This window comes from Calliphora vicina, chromosome 5 (assembly GCF_958450345.1).
Source record: "Calliphora vicina chromosome 5, idCalVici1.1, whole genome shotgun sequence".
NCBI classification, from domain to species: domain Eukaryota; kingdom Metazoa; phylum Arthropoda; class Insecta; order Diptera; family Calliphoridae; genus Calliphora; species Calliphora vicina.
In genome coordinates this window covers 62,021,875-62,047,412 of record NC_088784.1, presented here as the reverse complement: position 1 = coordinate 62,047,412, position 25,538 = coordinate 62,021,875, and the positions used below count along the sequence as shown (strand labels likewise).

Below are 25,538 nucleotides of genomic sequence, written 5' to 3'. Positions count from 1 at the left end.
GACCTGAATTTTTGGCTTCTGTTTAATATGAGTATTTAAAACTAAAAATTGGCGGCAAAAAAAGACCTTCATAAGGGCATTCTAAACCCTTTGTAAGTATTTTAACAATAACATATTCACAATTCAATAAATCTTTAGGTATAAAATAATGAGCGCTATTGCTATGGTGAATAACTTCACTCTGTACCATGATTCAAATATACAAGGTTACTCCACTTCTCTCTCACAAAAATATTTTTGAAGTTTATTTGAATTATTTGAAATTTGTTTTTTGTAAACAATAAAAAAATCGTTGCCACATATGGAAAAAGGGATATAACGTTTAAGAAATTTTTAATTTTAATGTGTAATTTATAATATTTATTTATTTACATGATATTAAACTTATATAAATACAAGATTAATATATAAAATAGTAGCACTGGCTACCTAGGCCATCAGCTATGTAATTTATATTAATTCATAAAAGATACGTATTTAATGAAATTATTTGTTGCTTTTGTTAACATCCAGATTTTGTAAAACCAACCATTTAAATTGGCCTTAGAAAATATAGCTTTGTCCATACATCTATGTCCATGTTGAAATAAAAGTTAAAAAATTCATTTTAACATATCGTCACCTAAAATGCAAAATAACGGAACATCATTTCAAAAATGTTTAAAGTGATGGGGAAAAAATCAATGACGAATTAAAAGTATCTATGATATAAAAAATATTTCTCCTATTTTATCATTAAACAGAATGAGAAACAGGTTTGCAAATTAAAATATAGTTTTTTTTTTTTATTATATCTTAACTTATTCATCATTATACATCAAACATTCGATTTTGGTAATTTTGTTGTTACGTTATTTTGCATTTTAGGTGATATACTTTTATAAATTTCAGAATACATTATATAAAAGTTTTATTATACCCTCCACCATAAGTAAGGTTTCACCATAAGCAAGGTCTGTGTAAGGAATAATTTCCTTTCCAATTTGCACACATAGTTTTTTCTTTTTTATTTTAAAATTACATATTTAAAAAACGAATTTCTTTAGTTCAAATTTTTTGTTTCTGATATTTTTTGATTTTTAAATAAACAAAAAATGGGATTTTATAAATGAATACGGTAGAACGTTAATATGGCGACAAAAAGAGAAAGTGGAACTACCTTGTATTTTTGTATCATGCTCTGTACAGTATTAAAATGTTTTCTTAATCTTTGAAGTATATTAGAGTGTCCCTTAGAATTAAATTTTTTGAAATGTTGAAACGGTACTCGCTGAAAACTTTCGCTTGTTCTAAGACTTTCGATTTAGTTTTGAGGTGCATTTACAAGGTGAAAATGATTTTTTTTTCAGTTTTTTTAAAATGTTTGCCATTAAATAATGACTTTTACAATTTAATTTAAAAGAATCGAAATGTGTACGTAATTGTCGTTCTAATAAGATATAAAAGACAAAAATTGGTTAAAAAATGTTAAAGCTAAGTGCAATTTCCATTTTTGTGCTGTTATTGTAAATCTAGACTTCATTTTATATTTTTCTTAAGTTCCATCAAAATCGGTCCAAAAATATATAACATTTCGCTATCTTTCCATTAGAAATGCCAAATATTGAAAAATTTGACCTTCACGATTTAAGGGTTAACGTTTTCCGATTTTAGGAAAACTTTCAGACTATATTTAAAATTACCTGGACTATAATATTCTGAACAGATTTTACTTAAAATTAATAACAGTAAGGAAATTGTGCTCATTCGCCAAAATATGGCCAAAAAAATAGTTTTTTTCGAAAATCGCAAAATTTATATCGCAGGTACGGAAAAACTATACGAGGTATTGACATACTTTTTTCACGTTTTTATTCCCTATTATATTGTCAATAAATCCCCATGTGATGATCAAAAAATTCTAAAATTTGTTTAACAAAATTTTAAATTGGAATTTTGAAACTGCCTTTAAAAAAAATATTTTTTTTGGTTATACCTGCGAATAGGTTAAATGTATCCTATGAAGATAAAAACTCATATACAAGTAAATATGGATATATTTTAAGTAAGAATAAACTTTTGTTTAAATATTTCTCAAAATATGTTAATTTTGTTCCTACATTTCTTGTTCTAATGACCTGAGACACATTAATGTCCTGGCGATTTTTTAACAACTTTAAAATTTTTTAACCAATTTTTGTCTTTTAAATCTTATTAGAACTACAATTACGTAAACATTTCGATTCTTTTAAATTTGAAATTGGGGTTTTGAAACTGCCGTTAAAAAAATATTTTTTTTGGTTATACCTGCGAATATGTTAAATGTATCCTATGAAGATAAAAACTCATACACAATAAATATGGATATATTTTACGTAAGAATAAACTTTTGTTTTAATATTAAAATTACACATTTCGATTCTTTTAAATTAAATTGCAAATGGCAAAATTTTTTAAAAAAACTGAAAAAATGCATTTTTTTCCCCTTGCACTATAGGTTAAACGGCTACCAAAAAGTCCAATTTTTCAAATGCAAATATTACACTTTTTAATGTCATTTTGTAACCAATACTCCAAATTAACTAAGTCAGCTTTTTGTTTTTGGTAAATATTAAATTCCATTTGACAACACGCAGTCAAAGACATTGCATCGCAATTACTTAATAAATTTTGTTGAAAAGCCTGTATTGCTTTCAAATTTTCAATTGCATGTTTAGATAATTTCGCGAGTTATAAACAAGAAAGTGAAAATGGAGGACAATAAACTAAGTAAGTAAGTAATGTTTTTTGTTAAAAAATGTGATAAAATTGCTTGAAATAAAGCCACTTTTTAAACATAACCTTAAAAGTGCTGCGATTGTTTTCAAAATGTAACTTCGTGGAAGCTTTTAAAATTTCGGCAAAGTTCGGCAGATTAAATAAAATCAGAAATGAATGTATTGAAATGTTATAAACCTATTTTCATTTACATATAAATGCAATTTTTAGCCGTTTTCGAATAATACTATCTTTTTTAGGTTATTGTTTGAAATTTGGCTTAACGAAAATTCAAAAAAAGAAAAATTTTATGCCGTTTTCAAACATGTAGTGAACAAAATTGAAGTAAACATATTTTCAGATGAAGTGGACAAGCATATAACGAAAACAATAAATTTGTTATACCCTACACCACCATACTGGGGAGGGTATAATGCGTTTGTGCAGATGTTTGTAATGTCCAAGAATATTAGTCTAACACCCACCTTAATATTGTATATATAATTTGTTCGGCCCAAGGACGAAGCCTATTTAAATTGGCTGAAATCGGTCCATTATACCACCTAGCCCCCATACAAATTTCCTCCCGTAATTGGACTTTATCGGTCATAAATATAAAATTATATAAATTTTGCACCAAATAAATTTTATATATACGGAATTCATGTCAGCTAATTCCTTAATTAGTCATAGCTCCCATATAATGCCCGCTTCCGAAAATAACTTTAACGTGCATAAATCTCTTAAAAATTTTGGTATACACATAAAATTCAACAGAAAATTCAACTCTCATAAAGTAAATAATCACACGACCTAATTTCATGACGGTCCATAATTGGTCATAGCTCCCATATAACCCACTTCCGAAAATCACTCACGAATATAAATTATTGAAATTTTAAAAGCAAATGAGACTCTTGCCAAAGTTTCTTTGCAATCAATTTTACTTCAAATTGCTGAACAATTTTTGAGATGCAAAAAGACGCTGTAATGGAAGCGGAGAAGACAAGCTCCGAATTAATATTAAACTGTACCTCAGATCCATTAATTTCCATATCATTTTTAGATAGGCGCTTACAAAACCGGAAACGTTCCACACTTCTACCAGAAGTAATTCAACTGTTATGTTGCAGTGAACACATGGAAGAATTTCACTTTAGCCACCAAGACAATGAAATTATGAAAGCGAAAAGGACCTTTTTTAATTTAAATTTACAAAATGAATTAGATTTAAGCAATTACTAAAGGTTTTAGTATAATTGAAATAAATTAATGTATTAAGTTTGCATTAATGATTGCAAAAGGGTTAATTTTTGGTCGTTAGTGGGTTAAATTCCATTTTTTATAATAGAATTATTCTTACTTTGGAAATTCTTTAAGGTTTTGGTTTGAATACCATGATTTTGTAGTCCTTATTAATTTAGCACAGAAAAAGTAGTCATTTAACCTATAGTGCCTTGTAAATGCACCTCAAAACTAAATCGAAAGTCGGCACGGGTTGCCCTTCTTAGAACAACCTAAACATTGTTTTGGTAGTATTTTAGGTCATTACGAAAGTTTTCAGCGGGTACCGTTTCAACATTTCAAAAAATTTAGTTCTAAGCAGTGTTGCCAATTTAGCCCTTTTTCAATCTTTTTATTTTTATTTAGCCATATGTATTTACTCTAATGAAAATTATATATTTACTCTAATGATCTTAAATTTTTGCTGTTGAAAATTAGTAAAATCAGTTCAAAAAAATTGGCAGGGATATTATGACAAAAATTAACTAAAAATTTTGAACCAGTAAACAATTTAAGCACATACAAATTGTTGGACCTTCCATACATTAAAAAAAAATGCCATAACTAATATAGATAAAATGGACGTTATTTGAATAAAAATTGTTAATAAATATGTTAATGTTTTACACGCGGGTCCGGGCATTTATAAAATCATATATAGGGTTAAAGAGAATACTTTTAACATTATCTGGGCGATGTATTGACGTATAGTACTTTCACAAATATTTTATAACACATGCCATGTAGTGTACCGTTTTCAAAGACTACAATCCAACCAATTTAGAAAGAACAGGTAAGAGTGCTATATTCGGCTGTGCCGAATCTTATATACCCTTCACCAAATTATACTTCAAAATTTTAAATATTTTTAGGCAAACAAAATTTAATTTTTTTTCCAGTTGTTTTTTTAATTTTTTTGAAAAATTTTTTTTTCGATTATTATTTTAATTTTTTTTTTTAAATTTAAAATTTTTTTTTTTTTATTTTTTAAATTTCTTTTTTTGAAAAAAAAAAAATTCGGGTTAAAATTTTTTTTTTCCGATTTTGACCCATTGTAGGTCCAACTTACTATGGTCTTATATACGTCGTTGCAAATGTCTTTGAAATATCTATCATTAGATATCCATATTGTCTATATTAATGTCTTAGTAATCCAGATATAGGTAAAAAATAGGTGAAAAATCGAGGTTGTCTTGGTTTTTTCCTCATATCTCAGCCATTTGTGGACCGATTTTGCTGATTTTAAATAGCAAATTCTCGAAAGCATGTCTGACAGAATTATTGAAGATTTGGATCCCGAAGATATCTGGGGTCTTCAGAAAATTTATTTCAACAGACAGACATACGGACATGGTTTAATCGACTCCGCTATCTATAAGGATCCAGAATATATATACTTTATAGGGTCGGAAATGAAAAATGTAGAAATTACAAACGGAATGACAAACTTATATATACCCTTCTCACGAAGCTGAAGGGTATAAAAAATCAGTTCATTATCGATAATAATTTAGCTATGATCATTTTTATCTGATCAAATATAGACAATTAACTTTTTTCCAAAATTAAATTAAATATTTATGTTTACATATTTTGGCTATCTTAGTTTTGATATGTTTACTAACTAATGGCAAAATTTATGTTTTTGACAATGAAAATCAATTATGTCCGGCGACGTGTATAATTATACCCTACACCACCATAGTGGGGAGGGTATAATGCGTTTGTACAGATGTTTGTAACGCCGAAAAATATTGGTCTAACACCCGCCTTAAAGTATACCGATCGACTTAGAATCACTTTCTTAGTTGATTAAAGGATGTCCGTCCGTCTGGCTGGCTGTCCATGTAAACCTTGTGCGCAGACTACAGGTCGCAATTTTGAAGATATTTCGATAAAATTTGGTACATATTATATTTTCGGCCCAAGGAAACCTATTGAAACTGGCTGAAATCACTCCATTATTTCACCTAGCCCCCATACAAATGTCCTCTCGAAATTATTCTTTATCGGTCCTAAATGTTTAATTTATTTATGTAACTACACAAATTTCGCTCCAAATAAGTTTTATATATACAAAATTCATGTCACCAAATTTTGATACGATCGGTCGATAATTAGTCATAGCTCTCATATAGACCCGCTTCCGAAAATCACTTTAACGTGCATAAATCTCTTAAAAATGTTGGTATATACACAAAATTCAACATAAATAACTTTCATAACAGACATAAATCACTCGACCTAATTTCATGGTGATCGGTCCATAATTGGTCATAGCTCCCATATAAGGCCCACTTCCGAATATCACTCACGAATATAAATTATTGATATTTTAAAAGAAAAATGTTTTTGCTCATTAACTTGGTGTAGGGTATTATATGGTCGGGCTGGACCGACCATACTTTCTTACTTGTTTTTAGAATATTTTTTTTTCTGCATTACATGAGAGGCATATTTGCCATATATTCACTTATCAAAATATTCTCCATCGAAGTTATCACAAAGGATTACTTTATACATAATTTGTCTTTCATATAAAAAAATTTGCCTAAGGTATTTATAGACGGCAATACTGAATATTAATATTTGTCAAAAACTCAAGTAACATAATACAATTTCATCGCCTAAACAAAATTTGTATTAGATTTTCAAAAAATACGAATGATTTTTTTTTGATTTACGGTCGGTATTCAAAATTTGTTTAAAACAATTCAAAAACTTTTTATTTTCATATGTATCGAGTATATATTTATAAATACAATTAAGGCAAACAAAAATGTCAAGAAAATATAAAATGAAAATAAAGTTTGCAGAAAAATATCAATCAACAAAGAAATAAAATATTTGTAATACTATCGTGTAAACAATAAATGTTTTTTCGAAATGATTTATTGAAATACGGAATGATTTCAATAATATTTTAAATTTGAAAAGAGTTAATACTCGGTGTTGCCGTCTATGACTACCTCTAGGAGCATTTTGCAGGCCAGGTGATAAATACAAGGCTTTAAAAACATCGGCATATGATATACGTGTGGCCCCATATTACGTTATTTTAAAGTTAAGGATCAACATACAGGAATAAATTTTCTTATTTTCTTGCATTTGAACGTGTGTTATATTCATACATTTTTGTTTGTCTATTCGGCATAGCCAAATCTATGTAACATTCTAAGTTGTTTTTTGTGTCAAATGTACATATGTATTTTTTTAATTAAAAATTTTAGCCCTTTTTGTTCACCGTGAATTGGCAACACTGGTTCTAAGGGACACTCTAAAATATATAGTCAGCGTTGCCACTCATAAAATATTTTTCCTACCAAATTTCTAATTAAAAACTACCAAAACCTACCAAATTTAAAATATTTTAGAAATGCTATATGGATTCGTTTCAAAATTAATAGTTATCTTAAAATTATATTATTGCTGCTATAAAATTACCCAGAGGAAGAAAGATATTTAATAACACTACAATCATAAATAAGTCAAAATCGTTCAGTTTTCGATTTAAAGATGTCCTTTCGTACGTCTGTCTGGCTGGCTGTCCATGTATTTCACATAGCCCCCATATAAATGTCCTCCAGAAATAAGACATTATCCGTTATAAATGCTTGATTTATATAGATATTAAATAACATTTTTACAAATAAATTAACCTAAAAATTCAATTCATAATTGACCATATGGTCGGCCCTCTTCCGAAAATTACTTAAACGAGCATAAAAATCCTAAAATTGTTGGTATCCTGAAAAAATTCAACACAAATAAGTTTCATATAGAAATAAATTAAGCGTCCTAATTTCCATAATTGGATATTTAAAGTGTCAGATGAAACTGAAATATTGAAGCAGAGTTTAACATATATTATTAGAAAAAGTTTTGAGAGCCCTTTGGCATTTTTTGAACTCAACACTACTAAATAAATACACATTTACCTGACTAAACTAAATATTTAAGAAAATGATATCTTCATATTTTGCAAATATGTAGTTTTATTATTTTGGCACAACATAAGTAGTTTTTTCGTTATTATTTTAATTATTTTGTTCTTAAAAATACTTATGTATTCAGAAATATCGTAGCCTACCAAAATACGACAAATATCGGAACAAACCAACCAAACTACCAAAAGTCAATTTGTTAACTTGAAACTACCAATTTTGGTCCAATTGGACCAAAGCGGCAACGCTGTATATAGTTCATAAAAAGTTGCAGAACTATTATTTTTAACTACTAAATCACCAGGAAGTCTCAACGTTTGACGGTAAACTAATTCAGAAGGACAACATTTGAGTTCTTCCTTTATATTTGATCGAATTCCCAATAAAATAATGGGCAATTGTTCAGACCAATTTTTACGTTATTATTAGATTTAAGAGCAGTTTTTAATTGTCGATGAAAGCGTTCAACCAAGCGTGATAACAAGATGTATGAATTTTTATGGTTTCCTAAAAGTATATCTGCATTGTTTTTGAATTTATAATATTTAGATGAGGGGATTACTGTTGCACCTGTATTAATTAACAATTTTAAATTATTTTTATAATCAAAAATAAATAAGCGACGTGATGGTTCCTTTTGTGATCATTTATTTGTCGCTGCAATATTGGAATAATTTGGTTTAAATTTTTGGTATTATTCGAAATGAAATGCCAAATTTCTGATGATACCAACAAAAATTACAACTTTTGTAATTTCTTTGGTCCTGATTAATTTTTTTTGGACGATTTTTTATTTCCATTACTTCTCCATATTTTCTGTTAAACTTGAAGTAACTTTGATTAAATTTTCTAAAAGATCTTAAGGTAGAAGTAGGTAAATAAACGGAAGATATTTGGAGTTTATTTGACAATTCATACATTTTGTCGGCTAAGATTAATTTTTCACTAAAAAATGTTAAAGTCAACGCTGTTAGATGTATTTAAATAGTAGATTGAAGCTTTCGGATCCACAGTTTTGTTATTTGTTCATTATTTATCATAGAATTATTTATAGCAAGTTTCCTTAAATCATGGAAAAACTCAGATGATTTTCTATCTCCAATTTCTAATTCGTTGAGAAGTTTTTCAAAACGAAAATCCTCACTCATAGAAAAACGCTCAAGTATAATTTTTTTAATATATGGATATTTATTAGAGTGCCCAAAAAACCGGAAAATTTAAAAAACTGGTTTCCGGTTTAACCGAAAAAGTGTGTTTTTGAAAAAACCGGTTTCGATTATTATATTTTAAAAAAACCGGTTAAGCGGTTTATATTAAATTTTTATTTAATGGAAATTTATCATTTTTGAATTCTTTATGCATTTATTTTATATCTTTTACGAAATGTTGTCAAAAGCAACAATTTTCTATAAAATAAATCGTCTTACAAAAACCGGTTTGTCAAAAAAAAATAGTTAAAATAACCGAAACCGTTGAAGTTTACAAAGATGAAAATACCAATTGACCGGTTTTGGATACTCTCATGTTTATATTCTAAAGGTGGATTGTGAATTACATCTACTAATTTATTTAGAACATCATCAGATAGAGAAATAATAACAAGTTGATATTTAGTTGTATCATCTATGATGCCTTTAAAGGTAAATGTTAATTCTGTTTGTATGAACCAAGTTTCAGGACATGAAACCCAAAATTGTGGTAATTTTATAGAAACTTGTACTGGATTGTTAATTTGTATGTTTGTATTTGAGTTGGTATTAGAAAATGACATCTTGAAGTCTGAATTATTTATATTTTGTTGTTTAGTGGCGTATCTTGTTCGTTGAACGGGTTATAACAATTCTGTATATAGATAATTACTGGTAAAGGATTTACAAATAAAAACATATTGTAAAATTAATGGTACACAGAAAAAATAAATTCATAATTGGAATGAATTTTGTAATAAATATTATTAATCGAACATGAGTTTTTTTCCCAAACTTTTTTCATTCAGAATAAGAACTTGTTCATAAAATTGTACATGATGGAAATTTTGGCTTTTTTACATAAATTGTAAGATATTTTTTAAAAAAATTGCGTTATAATTCTATAATCGAATGAATTAGTTAAAACAATTTTGCATTATTGTCATATATTGGCCAATATTTTAAGATGAATTAACAATATCTGAAACTTAAAAAATGTTATTAATCATAATAAAACATCCATAAACATTAAAGCAGTTCATTCTCCATACAAAATTTAGTTAATTTCGCGCATATTTTCCCATTTTGTAGCTGAAAATCATAAAAAAATAAAAAATGTTCAAAAGAAAATTTCAAACATTTTTGAACAACAAAAAAATATTCTGGTTTAATTAAAAACACATGTTTATATATATTTTACATAACTACAATTATGCAATTATGGTTATTTATTATTATTTGTTTGATACTAATACTAATTATATATAAGGAATCACTATTTTCTAATATTACATACTAAATTATAAGCTAAGTTTTAAATAAAGGTGTAATTCATGTTAGCATTAGTTACAACCTGTCCTTTCCATCAGCCAGCCCTTAACGGATTCCACAATTTCAAACTCATTGTTGAAACAGCCGCGGCAAATATGTGCAGTTAAAGAAAGACGTCCTTCCACATTTATATGCTCGCACATATAGAACATCGAATGTACGGATTCTTTGCCCATTATAAAATACATGTTTTCAAACCGATGACCATTTGCCTTAAATAAATCTTCATTGCCCGAAGTAATATTCCACTCACAATAGCGTACCTTTGCGGTGGATGGTATACTCGACTTCTCTTGAGTCATTATGCGATCAAACTAAAAAGAGAAAGAAAGTTATTTGTAAGTATAAATTTAGAATAAATATTAATCTGTTTCTATAAAACTTACCCAATCATTAACTAGAGGTATGGAATCACATGGTGAACGCTTCCTGCGTGACACTGTAATTTGAGGACAGGATTGAGGATGCCTGTAAATAAATTGTTATTATTAAATACATAGTTTATAAATGATTAATTAAAATTAAATACTTACATTGATATGGAATATGTAAGTTTTAGAACAACATATTCAACTTTAATTTTAGGTGCCATTTTCAAAAAAAATTATTTAAAATATCTATTTAAATTACCAACTGAAGTTCTTGATGCTTACTGTGCCAAGATCGTTTTAGTTGTGTATAAGAAATTCGTAAATCTTTAGTCTTTTATACTTTAAAATCTTTAAGCTAAACATATTATCAGATGTCTTGTTCCTAATTTAGGTTCTAGCTCATAAATGAGTTAAGCGTTTTATGATATAATGGGACATTTTTAAAATTTGTGTGCGCTTTTAGGTAACAGAATAATTTGCAGCCGCAGCAATTAACCCTAATTAAAACATCCTTAAGTTATTCTTAGGAATCTACAGGTAAAATTATGCACACATGTGTGGAAAATAATGTAAAACAGGAATTTTCTTTTAAATTTTTCAAGAATACGTACATACAAATGTATTTCAGATTAAATCGCAGAAAAATATTAAAATATTAATTTTAAAATGATATTTTTCTACAATTCCGAACATATATTGCATTTTTATGAGTTAATAGTTTTCAAATCACCCATGATGTAATAAGTTAGGTGAGAGCCTTTCGACAACAATCACAATATTTGTTGCTGACAACAGCATAGGTTTTGTCAAAATTGAATTTGTCAAATAAAAAATAAACAAATTTTATTTTTGCATATTAACTAAAAACGGCCGTTAAATTTAAATTATTTTTGAAAAAGAACAACGGTTAATAGTGCTTTATCCAAATTTCATTATATGAAATCTTTTTATTCACATTTTCATTCATGTTTTTTGATTTAATTTGTTTCTTCTTTGAAAATAAAATTTATTATTTTTTCAAAATAAATTCAGTTTGACAAAACACAAGCACTTTCAAAATAGATAAATAAAAATCAGCTGTGTTGTTGATTTCACCTTACTTAGTGCATCCTGAAGCCACCTGTAAATTTTAAATTACGATATTAATGATTTATTGATTATTACACCATTTTTCATTGAAACTGAGAACAGTATACCTGATATTGAGAAAATTTCAAATTAAATTGAGAATTTCCATTTTAAATTGAGAATTTCAACTTTAAATTGAGAAAATTCCAAACGAAATTAAGCGATTTTACGTACAATACGTCCTGAATCTGGATAGAAAAGTAGGTATGTAAGATTTTGTAATATATAGTATCGGCCATAACTAAAGCGCCCCCTCAGTGAATTTGTGAGGGTGACTTCATTGAAATTTATCTTATTTTGTTTAATTATTTCAAATTCGCATTAGGTTTTACTAAATTTTTCTTTGGCTGTATTATAAATTCTACTGTTTGAACAAAATTACTATAATTGATTTTGTTTTTCAATTTTTTTATGTTTTGTTTAGTTAGCTTTGATTTTCATATATTTCTAATTTGTCTAATAATATAAAATTTTTCATTATTTGAAAATTGTCTTAAAACTCAGTCGATCGCAAGAGCTCATTAAAATACATTTTCTTTTGATTTTTTTGATATTGGTGGTTGATCCCTAGGTCGTATTTGCAAATTTCTTTATCGAATCTTTTTCTAATTGAGGTAAGGTCATTATTTCTATGATTTTTAAGATTTTGTTTGTAAAATAGTGATTTTTTTAAATATAGTGCATGTAACTCGAGATATTTGGTGCTAAAACTGACCCTATCTAAAATCGTGATCTTTGGAACGATTTTGCTTTTATATCAAGTAATTCAACATACAATTCTATGAGAATTCAAATCTGCTTTTATAACAGAAGATTCAACATCAAATTTTGTGAACGACTATAAAATAGATCCGAAATTTCGTGTGTCAGTTGAATCCATTGAATAATATACCTATACATATATCGCATATAAGGTTAAATCTTCTCAAACTCAATTACAATTGTCTGTTAAGGACCAAATTTTAGACTAACGTGTTAATAATCTTATCTCAAAACTTTGATATCAAACAATAATTTTCGGTTATTCGTATTCAGTTAAACAGAAATTGTAAATATTGCTGAAATCTTTAAATTTTAATCACAAAATTCTAAATTTTTGCATTTAAATTCTAAATTTTTTATCTTTAATTTATAATAATATTCCTAAAATTCGAATTTTCTAAAATCATTTTATTTTTTTTGTTAAATATTATTGTAAAATATCATTTTTGTTTTAAATTTCAATATGTAATTAACAATTGATATGGTCACCTAAGATAACTTTTATTAATATATTTGAAAATATCCTAAAACTATACTACACAAAATAATTAAAATTACTAATTGAAACATAAAGAACACATATACAATAATGTGGAATCTGTATTAGATGAAAATTTAATTTTTCATTTAATACACAATCCACAAACCACACACTTACACATACATCCAAACATATAAACATAATTTATACTCTCTTATATTAATGGTGATTGAGCAAATTTAAATAATATTCGCAAACGTCTACTCAGTATAAAAGTATTCAAAATCTGCCATTCTTTATCCTAGAAATGATGGCGTTTGTCAAATCAACGGTGAGGTGTTCCAAATACTTGAGTATTAACATAGTAGAATGTTATAGCATAGCCGAAAGAGAAAACTATCCGGTCGAGTTATTGAACAGCCTTTCACCATCTGGTATGCCGGCTCATAAATTAAACTTCAAGGTCGGTGTTATTTTTATGCTTCTGCGGAATTTAAATACGAGGAGAGGACTCTGTAATGGCACAAGATTGCAGGTGACCAAACTTTCGAAAAACCTCATATGTGCAAATATCTTGACAGGCACTGAAGAAGGATGACCAGCATTTATCGTTTTGCCCATAAGGCTGACGTTTTCCATAAAGTGATTCATAGAATGAAAATTATTCATTTAAATCGAAGTTACTAAAGAAAATTTAAGTCAATGTAGTTATTGCTTTTTGTTATGTATGATTCGGTCAATTAGGCTTATTTGTTTGTAAATTAAATTGTGTATTTCATTCTATAAAGAAATAAAATTGTTCTTCCTTAAAAACCATTAGAAAATTCTTTACAATCTACATACATATGTATTATTTATTAAAACCTGTTTGGATTTTTCGACTTTGATGATTTGCCTGCATGGACAGGCTTTTCAACTACACCATTTTTCATTGAAATTGAGAAATTCCAAGTGATATTTATAATTTCCATTTTAAATTGAGAAAATTCCAAATGAAATTGAGAATTTCCATTTTGAATTGAGAAAATTCCAAATTAAATTGAGAAAATTCGAAATATTGAGAATTTCAATATGAAATTGGAAAAACTCCAAATGAAATTGCGAAAATTCTAAATTAAATAGAGAAACATTATATGAAATATTTTAAATGAAAAAAACAATCAATTAGTTCCATAAAAAATATACAATATACAATCTCCTGTCATTTATTTTGGTCAAACATTCTTTCTGTGATGAGAAATTAGAAGTCAACATTTTATTTGAACGAACAAAAAGGGATTTAAAATATAATTTAGAGTTCCCTGTCGTCACATTTTCCTCGAAAAATGTGTAACTTCAGTTAGATCAAATCGTAGAGGTGAAATTGAAGGTAAATTTAAAAATCAACCGTAATAATTTATGTTACAAAATCTTACATACCTACTTTTCTATCCAGATTCAGAACGTATTGTATTGGGTCAAAAGAGTTCTTGATAGATGGCAAGAATTGACAACTCTCCAGCAACACTTCTACGATTTAGTCGCTATTCATCAACGCTTAATCCTATTGAAATAATTTGGTCCAAATTCAGAAGTAATGTCAAGTCAAGGATGAATATACCAACCGTAGATCCTCCGAATGTTGGACAGCATAAGATTTTATATTTTAAAGAATTAATATGCCTGTTGGTCATACGTATGTAGAGTCAAATAAAATAGAATTTTCTCAATTTCATATTAAAATTCTAAATTTCATATTGAAATTCTCAATTTCAATTGGAATTTTCTGAATTTAAAATGAAAATTCTCAATTTAAAGTTGAAATTCTCAATTTAATTTGGAATTTTCTAATGTTCTCAATTTCAATGAAAAATGATGTAATAATCAATAAATCATTAATATCGTAATTTAAAATTTACAGGTGATTTGAAAACTATTAACTCATAAAACTGCAATATATGTTCGGAATTGTAGAAAAATATCATTTTAAAATTAATATTTTAATATTTTTCTGCGATTTAATCTGAAATACATTTGTATGTACGTATTCTTGAAAAATTTAAAAGAAAATTCCTGTTTTACATTATTTTCCACACATGTGTGCATAATATTACCTGTAAATTCCTAAGAATAACTTAAGGATGTTTTAATTAGGGTTAATTGCTGCGGCTGCAAATTATTCTGTTACCTAAAAGCACACACAAATTTTAAAAATGTCCCATTATATCATAAAACGCTTAACTCATTTATGAGCTAGAACCTAAATTAGGAACAAGACATCTGATAATATGTTTAGCTTAAAGATTTTAAAGTATAAAAGACTAAAGATTTACGAATTTCTTATACACAACTAAAACGATCTTGGCACAGTAAGCATCAAGAACTTCAGTTGGTAATTTAAATAGATATTTTAAATAATTTTTTTTGAAAATGGCACCTAAAATTAAAGTTGAATATGTTGTTCTAAAACTTACATATTCCATATCAATGTAAGTATTTAATTTTAATTAATCATTTATAAACTATGTATTTAATAATAACAATTTATTTACAGGCATCCTCAATCCTGTCCTCAAATTACAGTGTCACGCAGGAAGCGTTCACCATGTGACTCCATACCTCTAGTTAATGATTGGGTAAGTTTTATAGAAACAGATTAATATTTATTCTAAATTTATACTTACAAATAACTTTCTTTCTCTTTTTAGTTTGATCGCATAATGACTCAAGAGAAGTCGAGTATACCATCCACCGCAAAGGTACGCTATTGTGAGTGGAATATTACTTCGGGCAATGAAGATTTATTTAAGGCAAATGGTCATCGGTTTGAAAACATGTATTTTATAATGGGCAAAGAATCCGTACATTCGATGTTCTATATGTGCGAGCATATAAATGTGGAAGGACGTCTTTCTTTAACTGCACATATTTGCCGCGGCTGTTTCAACAATGAGTTTGAAATTGTGGAATCCGTTAAGGGCTGGCTGATGGAAAGGACAGGTTGTAACTAATGCTAACATGAATTACACCTTTATTTAAAACTTAGCTTATAATTTAGTATGTAATATTAGAAAATAGTGATTCCTTATATATAATTAGTATTAGTATCAAACAAATAATAATAAATAACCATAATTGCATAATTGTAGTTATGTAAAATATATATAAACATGTGTTTTTAATTAAACCAGAATATTTTTTTGTTGTTCAAAAATGTTTGAAATTTTCTTTTGAACATTTTTTATTTTTTTATGATTTTCAGCTACAAAATGGGAAAATATGCGCGAAATTAACTAAATTTTGTATGGAGAATGAACTGCTTTAATGTTTATGGATGTTTTATTATGATTAATAACATTTTTTAAGTTTCAGATATTGTTAATTCATCTTAAAATATTGGCCAATATATGACAATAATGCAAAATTGTTTTAACTAATTCATTCGATTATAGAATTATAACGCAATTTTTTTAAAAAATATCTTACAATTTATGTAAAAAAGCCAAAATTTCCATCATGTACAATTTTATGAACAAGTTCTTATTCTGAATGAAAAAAGTTTGGGAAAAAAACTCATGTTCGATTAATAATATTTATTACAAAATTCATTCCAATTATGAATTTATTTTTTCTGTGTACCATTAATTTTACAATATGTTTTTATTTGTAAATCCTTTACCAGTAATTATCTATATACAGAATTGTTATAACCCGTTCAACGAACAAGATACGCCACTAAACAACAAAATATAAATAATTCAGACTTCAAGATGTCATTTTCTAATACCAACTCAAATACAAACATACAAATTAATAATCCAGTACAAGTTTCTATAAAATTACCACAATTTTGGGTTTCATGTCCTGAAACTTGGTTCATACAAACAGAATTAACATTTACCTTTAAAGGCATCATAGATGATACAACTAAATATCAACTTGTTATTATTTCTCTATCTGATGATGTTCTAAATAAATTAGTAGATGTAATTCACAATCCACCTTTAGAATATAAACATGAGAGTATCCAAAACCGGTCAATTGGTATTTTCATCTTTGTAAACTTCAACGGTTTCGGTTATTTTAACTATTTTTTTTTGACAAACCGGTTTTTGTAAGACGATTTATTTTATAGAAAATTGTTGCTTTTGACAACATTTCGTAAAAGATATAAAATAAATGCATAAAGAATTCAAAAATGATAAATTTCCATTAAATAAAAATTTAATATAAACCGCTTAACCGGTTTTTTTAAAATATAATAATCGAAACCGGTTTTTTCAAAAACACACTTTTTCGGTTAAACCGGAAACCAGTTTTTTAAATTTTCCGGTTTTTTGGGCACTCTAATAAATATCCATATATTAAAAAAATTATACTTGAGCGTTTTTCTATGAGTGAGGATTTTCGTTTTGAAAAACTTCTCAACGAATTAGAAATTGGAGATAGAAAATCATCTGAGTTTTTCCATGATTTAAGGAAACTTGCTATAAATAATTCTATGATAAATAATGAACAAATAACAAAACTGTGGATCCGAAAGCTTCAATCTACTATTTAAATACATCTAACAGCGTTGACTTTAACATTTTTTAGTGAAAAATTAATCTTAGCCGACAAAATGTATGAATTGTCAAATAAACTCCAAATATCTTCCGTTTATTTACCTACTTCTACCTTAAGATCTTTTAGAAAATTTAATCAAAGTTACTTCAAGTTTAACAGAAAATATGGAGAAGTAATGGAAATAAAAAATCGTCCAAAAAAAATTAATCAGGACCAAAGAAATTACAAAAGTTGTAATTTTTGTTGGTATCATCAGAAATTTGGCATTTCATTTCGAATAATACCAAAAATTTAAACCAAATTATTCCAATATTGCAGCGACAAATAAATGATTTATTTTTGATTATAAAAATAATTTAAAATTGTTAATTAATACAGGTGCAACAGTAATCCCCTCATCTAAATATTATAAATTCAAAAACAATGCAGATATACTTTTAGGAAACCATAAAAATTCATACATCTTGTTATCACGCTTGGTTGAACGCTTTCATCGACAATTAAAAACTGCTCTTAAATCTAATAATAACGTAAAAATTGGTCTGAACAATTGCCCATTATTTTATTGGGAATTCGATCAAATATAAAGGAAGAACTCAAATGTTGTCCTTCTGAATTAGTTTACCGTCAAACGTTGAGACTTCCTGGTGATTTAGTAGTTAAAAATAATAGTTCTGCAACTTTTTATGAACTATATACAGCGTTGCCGCTTTGGTCCAATTGGACCAAAATTGGTAGTTTCAAGTTAACAAATTGACTTTTGGTAGTTTGGTTGGTTTGTTCCGATATTTGTCGTATTTTGGTAGGCTACGATATTTCTGAATACATAAGTATTTTTAAGAACAAAATAATTAAAATAATAACGAAAAAACTACTTATGTTGTGCCAAAATAATAAAACTACATATTTGCAAAATATGAAGATATCATTTTCTTAAATATTTAGTTTAGTCAGGTAAATGTGTATTTATTTAGTAGTGTTGAGTTCAAAAAATGCCAAAGGGCTCTCAAAACTTTTTCTAATAATATATGTTAAACTCTGCTTCAATATTTCAGTTTCATCTGACACTTTAAATATCCAATTATGGAAATTAGGACGCTTAATTTATTTCTATATGAAACTTATTTGTGTTGAATTTTTTCAGGATACCAACAATTTTAGGATTTTTATGCTCGTTTAAGTAATTTTCGGAAGAGGGCCGACCATATGGTCAATTATGAATTGAATTTTTAGGTTAATTTATTTGTAAAAATGTTATTTAATATCTATATAAATCAAGCATTTATAACGGATAATGTCTTATTTCTGGAGGACATTTATATGGGGGCTATGTGAAATACATGGACAGCCAGCCAGACAGACGTACGAAAGGACATCTTTAAATCGAAAACTGAACGATTTTGACTTATTTATGATTGTAGTGTTATTAAATATCTTTCTTCCTCTGGGTAATTTTATAGCAGCAATAATATAATTTTAAGATAACTATTAATTTTGAAACGAATCCATATAGCATTTCTAAAATATTTTAAATTTGGTAGGTTTTGGTAGTTTTTAATTAGAAATTTGGTAGGAAAAATATTTTATGAGTGGCAACGCTGACTATATATTTTAGAGTGTCCCTTAGAACCAGTGTTGCCAATTCACGGTGAACAAAAAGGGCTAAAATTTTTAATTAAAAAAATACATATGTACATTTGACACAAAAAACAACTTAGAATGTTACATAGATTTGGCTATGCCGAATAGACAAACAAAAATGTATGAATATAACACACGTTCAAATGCAAGAAAATAAGAAAATTTATTCCTGTATGTTGATCCTTAACTTTAAAATAACGTAATATGGGGCCACACGTATATCATATGCCGATGTTTTTAAAGCCTTGTATTTATCACCTGGCCTGCAAAATGCTCCTAGAGGTAGTCATAGACGGCAACACCGAGTATTAACTCTTTTCAAATTTAAAATATTATTGAAATCATTCCGTATTTCAATAAATCATTTCGAAAAAACATTTATTGTTTACACGATAGTATTACAAATATTTTATTTCTTTGTTGATTGATATTTTTCTGCAAACTTTATTTTCATTTTATATTTTCTTGACATTTTTGTTTGCCTTAATTGTATTTATAAATATATACTCGATACATATGAAAATAAAAAGTTTTTGAATTGTTTTAAACAAATTTTGAATACCGACCGTAAATCAAAAAAAAATCATTCGTATTTTTTGAAAATCTAATACAAATTTTGTTTAGGCGATGAAATTGTATTATGTTACTTGAGTTTTTGACAAATATTAATATTCAGTATTGCCGTCTATAAATACCTTAGGCAAATTTTTTTATATGAAAGACAAATTATGTATAAAGTAATCCTTTGTGATAACTTCGATGGAGAATATTTTGATAAGTGAATATATGGCAAATATGCCTCTCATGTAATGCAGAAAAAAAAATATTCTAAAAACAAGTAAGAAAGTATGGTCGGTCCAGCCCGACCATATAATACCCTACACCAAGTTAATGAGCAAAAACATTTTTCTTTTAAAATATCAATAATTTATATTCGTGAGTGATATTCGGAAGTGGGCCTTATATGGGAGCTATGACCAATTATGGACCGATCACCATGAAATTAGGTCGAGTGATTTATGTCTGTTATGAAAGTTATTTATGTTGAATTTTGTGTATATACCAACATTTTTAAGAGATTTATGCACGTTAAAGTGATTTTCGGAAGCGGGTCTATATGAGAGCTATGACTAATTATCGACCGATCGTATCAAAATTTGGTGACATGAATTTTGTATATATAAAACTTATTTGGAGCGAAATTTGTGTAGTTACATAAATAAATTAAACATTTAGGACCGATAAAGAATAATTTCGAGAGGACATTTGTATGGGGGCTAGGTGAAATAATGGAGTGATTTCAGCCAGTTTCAATAGGTTTCCTTGGGCCGAAAATATAATATGTACCAAATTTTATCGAAATATCTTCAAAATTGCGACCTGTAGTCTGCGCACAAGGTTTACATGGACAGCCAGCCAGACGGACGGACATCCTTTAATCAACTAAGAAAGTGATTGAGCAAATTTAAATAATATTCGCAAACGTCTACTCAGTATAAAAGTATTCAAAATCTGCCATTCTTTATCCTAGAAATGATGGCGTTTGTCAAATCAACGGTGAGGTGTTCCAAATACTTGAGTATTAACATAGTAGAATGTTATAGCATAGCCGAAAGAGAAAACTATCCGGTCGAGTTATTGAACAGCCTTTCACCATCTGGTATGCCGGCTCATAAATTAAACTTCAAGGTCGGTGTTATTTTTATGCTTCTGCGGAATTTAAATACGAGGAGAGGACTCTGTAATGGCACAAGATTGCAGGTGACCAAACTTTCGAAAAACCTCATATGTGCAAATATCTTGACAGGCACTGAAGAAGGATGACCAGCATTTATCGTTTTGCCCATAAGGCTGACGTTTTCCATAAAGTGATTCATAGAATGAAAATTATTCATTTAAATCGAAGTTACTAAAGAAAATTTAAGTCAATGTAGTTATTGCTTTTTGTTATGTATGATTCGGTCAATTAGGCTTATTTGTTTGTAAATTAAATTGTGTATTTCATTCTATAAAGAAATAAAATTGTTCTTCCTTAAAAACCATTAGAAAATTCTTTACAATCTACATACATATGTATTATTTATTAAAACCTGTTTGGATTTTTCGACTTTGATGATTTGCCTGCATGGACAGGCTTTTCAACTACACCATTTTTCATTGAAATTGAGAAATTCCAAGTGATATTTATAATTTCCATTTTAAATTGAGAAAATTCCAAATGAAATTGAGAATTTCCATTTTGAATTGAGAAAATTCCAAATTAAATTGAGAAAATTCGAAATATTGAGAATTTCAATATGAAATTGGAAAAACTCCAAATGAAATTGCGAAAATTCTAAATTAAATAGAGAAACATTATATGAAATATTTTAAATGAAAAAAACAATCAATTAGTTCCATAAAAAATATACAATATACAATCTCCTGTCATTTATTTTGGTCAAACATTCTTTCTGTGATGAGAAATTAGAAGTCAACATTTTATTTGAACGAACAAAAAGGGATTTAAAATATAATTTAGAGTTCCCTGTCGTCACATTTTCCTCGAAAAATGTGTAACTTCAGTTAGATCAAATCGTAGAGGTGAAATTGAAGGTAAATTTAAAAATCAACCGTAATAATTTATGTTACAAAATCTTACATACCTACTTTTCTATCCAGATTCAGAACGTATTGTATTGGGTCAAAAGAGTTCTTGATAGATGGCAAGAATTGACAACTCTCCAGCAACACTTCTACGATTTAGTCGCTATTCATCAACGCTTAATCCTATTGAAATAATTTGGTCCAAATTCAGAAGTAATGTCAAGTCAAGGATGAATATACCAACCGTAGATCCTCCGAATGTTGGACAGCATAAGATTTTATATTTTAAAGAATTAATATGCCTGTTGGTCATACGTATGTAGAGTCAAATAAAATAGAATTTTCTCAATTTCATATTAAAATTCTAAATTTCATATTGAAATTCTCAATTTCAATTGGAATTTTCTGAATTTAAAATGAAAATTCTCAATTTAAAGTTGAAATTCTCAATTTAATTTGGAATTTTCTAATGTTCTCAATTTCAATGAAAAATGATGTAATAATCAATAAATCATTAATATCGTAATTTAAAATTTACAGGTGATTTGAAAACTATTAACTCATAAAACTGCAATATATGTTCGGAATTGTAGAAAAATATCATTTTAAAATTAATATTTTAATATTTTTCTGCGATTTAATCTGAAATACATTTGTATGTACGTATTCTTGAAAAATTTAAAAGAAAATTCCTGTTTTACATTATTTTCCACACATGTGTGCATAATATTACCTGTAAATTCCTAAGAATAACTTAAGGATGTTTTAATTAGGGTTAATTGCTGCGGCTGCAAATTATTCTGTTACCTAAAAGCACACACAAATTTTAAAAATGTCCCATTATATCATAAAACGCTTAACTCATTTATGAGCTAGAACCTAAATTAGGAACAAGACATCTGATAATATGTTTAGCTTAAAGATTTTAAAGTATAAAAGACTAAAGATTTACGAATTTCTTATACACAACTAAAACGATCTTGGCACAGTAAGCATCAAGAACTTCAGTTGGTAATTTAAATAGATATTTTAAATAATTTTTTTTGAAAATGGCACCTAAAATTAAAGTTGAATATGTTGTTCTAAAACTTACATATTCCATATCAATGTAAGTATTTAATTTTAATTAATCATTTATAAACTATGTATTTAATAATAACAATTTATTTACAGGCATCCTCAATCCTGTCCTCAAATTACAGTGTCACGCAGGAAGCGTTCACCATGTGACTCCATACCTCTAGTTAATGATTGGGTAAGTTTTATAGAAACAGATTAATATTTATTCTAAATTTATACTTACAAATAACTTTCTTTCTCTTTTTAGTTTGATCGCATAATGACTCAAGAGAAGTCGAGTATACCATCCACCGCAAAGGTACGCTATTGTGAGTGGAATATTACTTCGGGCAATGAAGATTTATTTAAGGCAAATGGTCATCGGTTTGAAAACATGTATTTTATAATGGGCAAAGAATCCGTACATTCGATGTTCTATATGTGCGAGCATATAAATGTGGAAGGACGTCTTTCTTTAACTGCACATATTTGCCGCGGCTGTTTCAACAATGAGTTTGAAATTGTGGAATCCGTTAAGGGCTGGCTGATGGAAAGGACAGGTTGTAACTAATGCTAACATGAATTACACCTTTATTTAAAACTTAGCTTATAATTTAGTATGTAATATTAGAAAATAGTGATTCCTTATATATAATTAGTATTAGTATCAAACAAATAATAATAAATAACCATAATTGCATAATTGTAGTTATGTAAAATATATATAAACATGTGTTTTTAATTAAACCAGAATATTTTTTTGTTGTTCAAAAATGTTTGAAATTTTCTTTTGAACATTTTTTATTTTTTTATGATTTTCAGCTACAAAATGGGAAAATATGCGCGAAATTAACTAAATTTTGTATGGAGAATGAACTGCTTTAATGTTTATGGATGTTTTATTATGATTAATAACATTTTTTAAGTTTCAGATATTGTTAATTCATCTTAAAATATTGGCCAATATATGACAATAATGCAAAATTGTTTTAACTAATTCATTCGATTATAGAATTATAACGCAATTTTTTTAAAAAATATCTTACAATTTATGTAAAAAAGCCAAAATTTCCATCATGTACAATTTTATGAACAAGTTCTTATTCTGAATGAAAAAAGTTTGGGAAAAAAACTCATGTTCGATTAATAATATTTATTACAAAATTCATTCCAATTATGAATTTATTTTTTCTGTGTACCATTAATTTTACAATATGTTTTTATTTGTAAATCCTTTACCAGTAATTATCTATATACAGAATTGTTATAACCCGTTCAACGAACAAGATACGCCACTAAACAACAAAATATAAATAATTCAGACTTCAAGATGTCATTTTCTAATACCAACTCAAATACAAACATACAAATTAATAATCCAGTACAAGTTTCTATAAAATTACCACAATTTTGGGTTTCATGTCCTGAAACTTGGTTCATACAAACAGAATTAACATTTACCTTTAAAGGCATCATAGATGATACAACTAAATATCAACTTGTTATTATTTCTCTATCTGATGATGTTCTAAATAAATTAGTAGATGTAATTCACAATCCACCTTTAGAATATAAACATGAGAGTATCCAAAACCGGTCAATTGGTATTTTCATCTTTGTAAACTTCAACGGTTTCGGTTATTTTAACTATTTTTTTTTGACAAACCGGTTTTTGTAAGACGATTTATTTTATAGAAAATTGTTGCTTTTGACAACATTTCGTAAAAGATATAAAATAAATGCATAAAGAATTCAAAAATGATAAATTTCCATTAAATAAAAATTTAATATAAACCGCTTAACCGGTTTTTTTAAAATATAATAATCGAAACCGGTTTTTTCAAAAACACACTTTTTCGGTTAAACCGGAAACCAGTTTTTTAAATTTTCCGGTTTTTTGGGCACTCTAATAAATATCCATATATTAAAAAAATTATACTTGAGCGTTTTTCTATGAGTGAGGATTTTCGTTTTGAAAAACTTCTCAACGAATTAGAAATTGGAGATAGAAAATCATCTGAGTTTTTCCATGATTTAAGGAAACTTGCTATAAATAATTCTATGATAAATAATGAACAAATAACAAAACTGTGGATCCGAAAGCTTCAATCTACTATTTAAATACATCTAACAGCGTTGACTTTAACATTTTTTAGTGAAAAATTAATCTTAGCCGACAAAATGTATGAATTGTCAAATAAACTCCAAATATCTTCCGTTTATTTACCTACTTCTACCTTAAGATCTTTTAGAAAATTTAATCAAAGTTACTTCAAGTTTAACAGAAAATATGGAGAAGTAATGGAAATAAAAAATCGTCCAAAAAAAATTAATCAGGACCAAAGAAATTACAAAAGTTGTAATTTTTGTTGGTATCATCAGAAATTTGGCATTTCATTTCGAATAATACCAAAAATTTAAACCAAATTATTCCAATATTGCAGCGACAAATAAATGATCACAAAAGGAACCATCACGTCGC

General features: G+C 27.4%; 3 protein-coding genes across 3 annotated transcripts; 2 read left to right on the top strand and 1 right to left on the bottom strand.

Moving 5' to 3' along the window:
- Positions 1 to 10,494: 10,494 nt before the first annotated feature.
- Positions 10,495 to 11,075, bottom strand: LOC135961308 (uncharacterized). The gene is made up of 3 exons (XM_065512800.1): positions 11,017 to 11,075; positions 10,870 to 10,951; positions 10,495 to 10,797 (listed from the first exon to the last, which is right to left on the bottom strand). Exons 1-3 carry the CDS (start codon positions 11,073 to 11,075, stop codon positions 10,495 to 10,497), a joined length of 444 nt encoding a protein of 147 aa, XP_065368872.1.
- A 4,559-nt stretch (positions 11,076 to 15,634) lies between these two features.
- Positions 15,635 to 16,215, top strand: LOC135961307 (uncharacterized). Its single transcript, XM_065512799.1, has 3 exons — positions 15,635 to 15,693; positions 15,759 to 15,840; positions 15,913 to 16,215. The coding sequence occupies exons 1-3, from the start codon at positions 15,635 to 15,637 to the stop codon at positions 16,213 to 16,215; spliced, it is 444 nt and encodes a 147-aa protein (XP_065368871.1).
- Positions 16,216 to 23,046: 6,831 nt separating this feature from the next.
- LOC135961306 (uncharacterized) lies at positions 23,047 to 23,627 on the top strand. Its single transcript, XM_065512798.1, has 3 exons — positions 23,047 to 23,105; positions 23,171 to 23,252; positions 23,325 to 23,627. The coding sequence occupies exons 1-3, from the start codon at positions 23,047 to 23,049 to the stop codon at positions 23,625 to 23,627; spliced, it is 444 nt and encodes a 147-aa protein (XP_065368870.1).
- Positions 23,628 to 25,538: the final 1,911 nt, after the last annotated feature.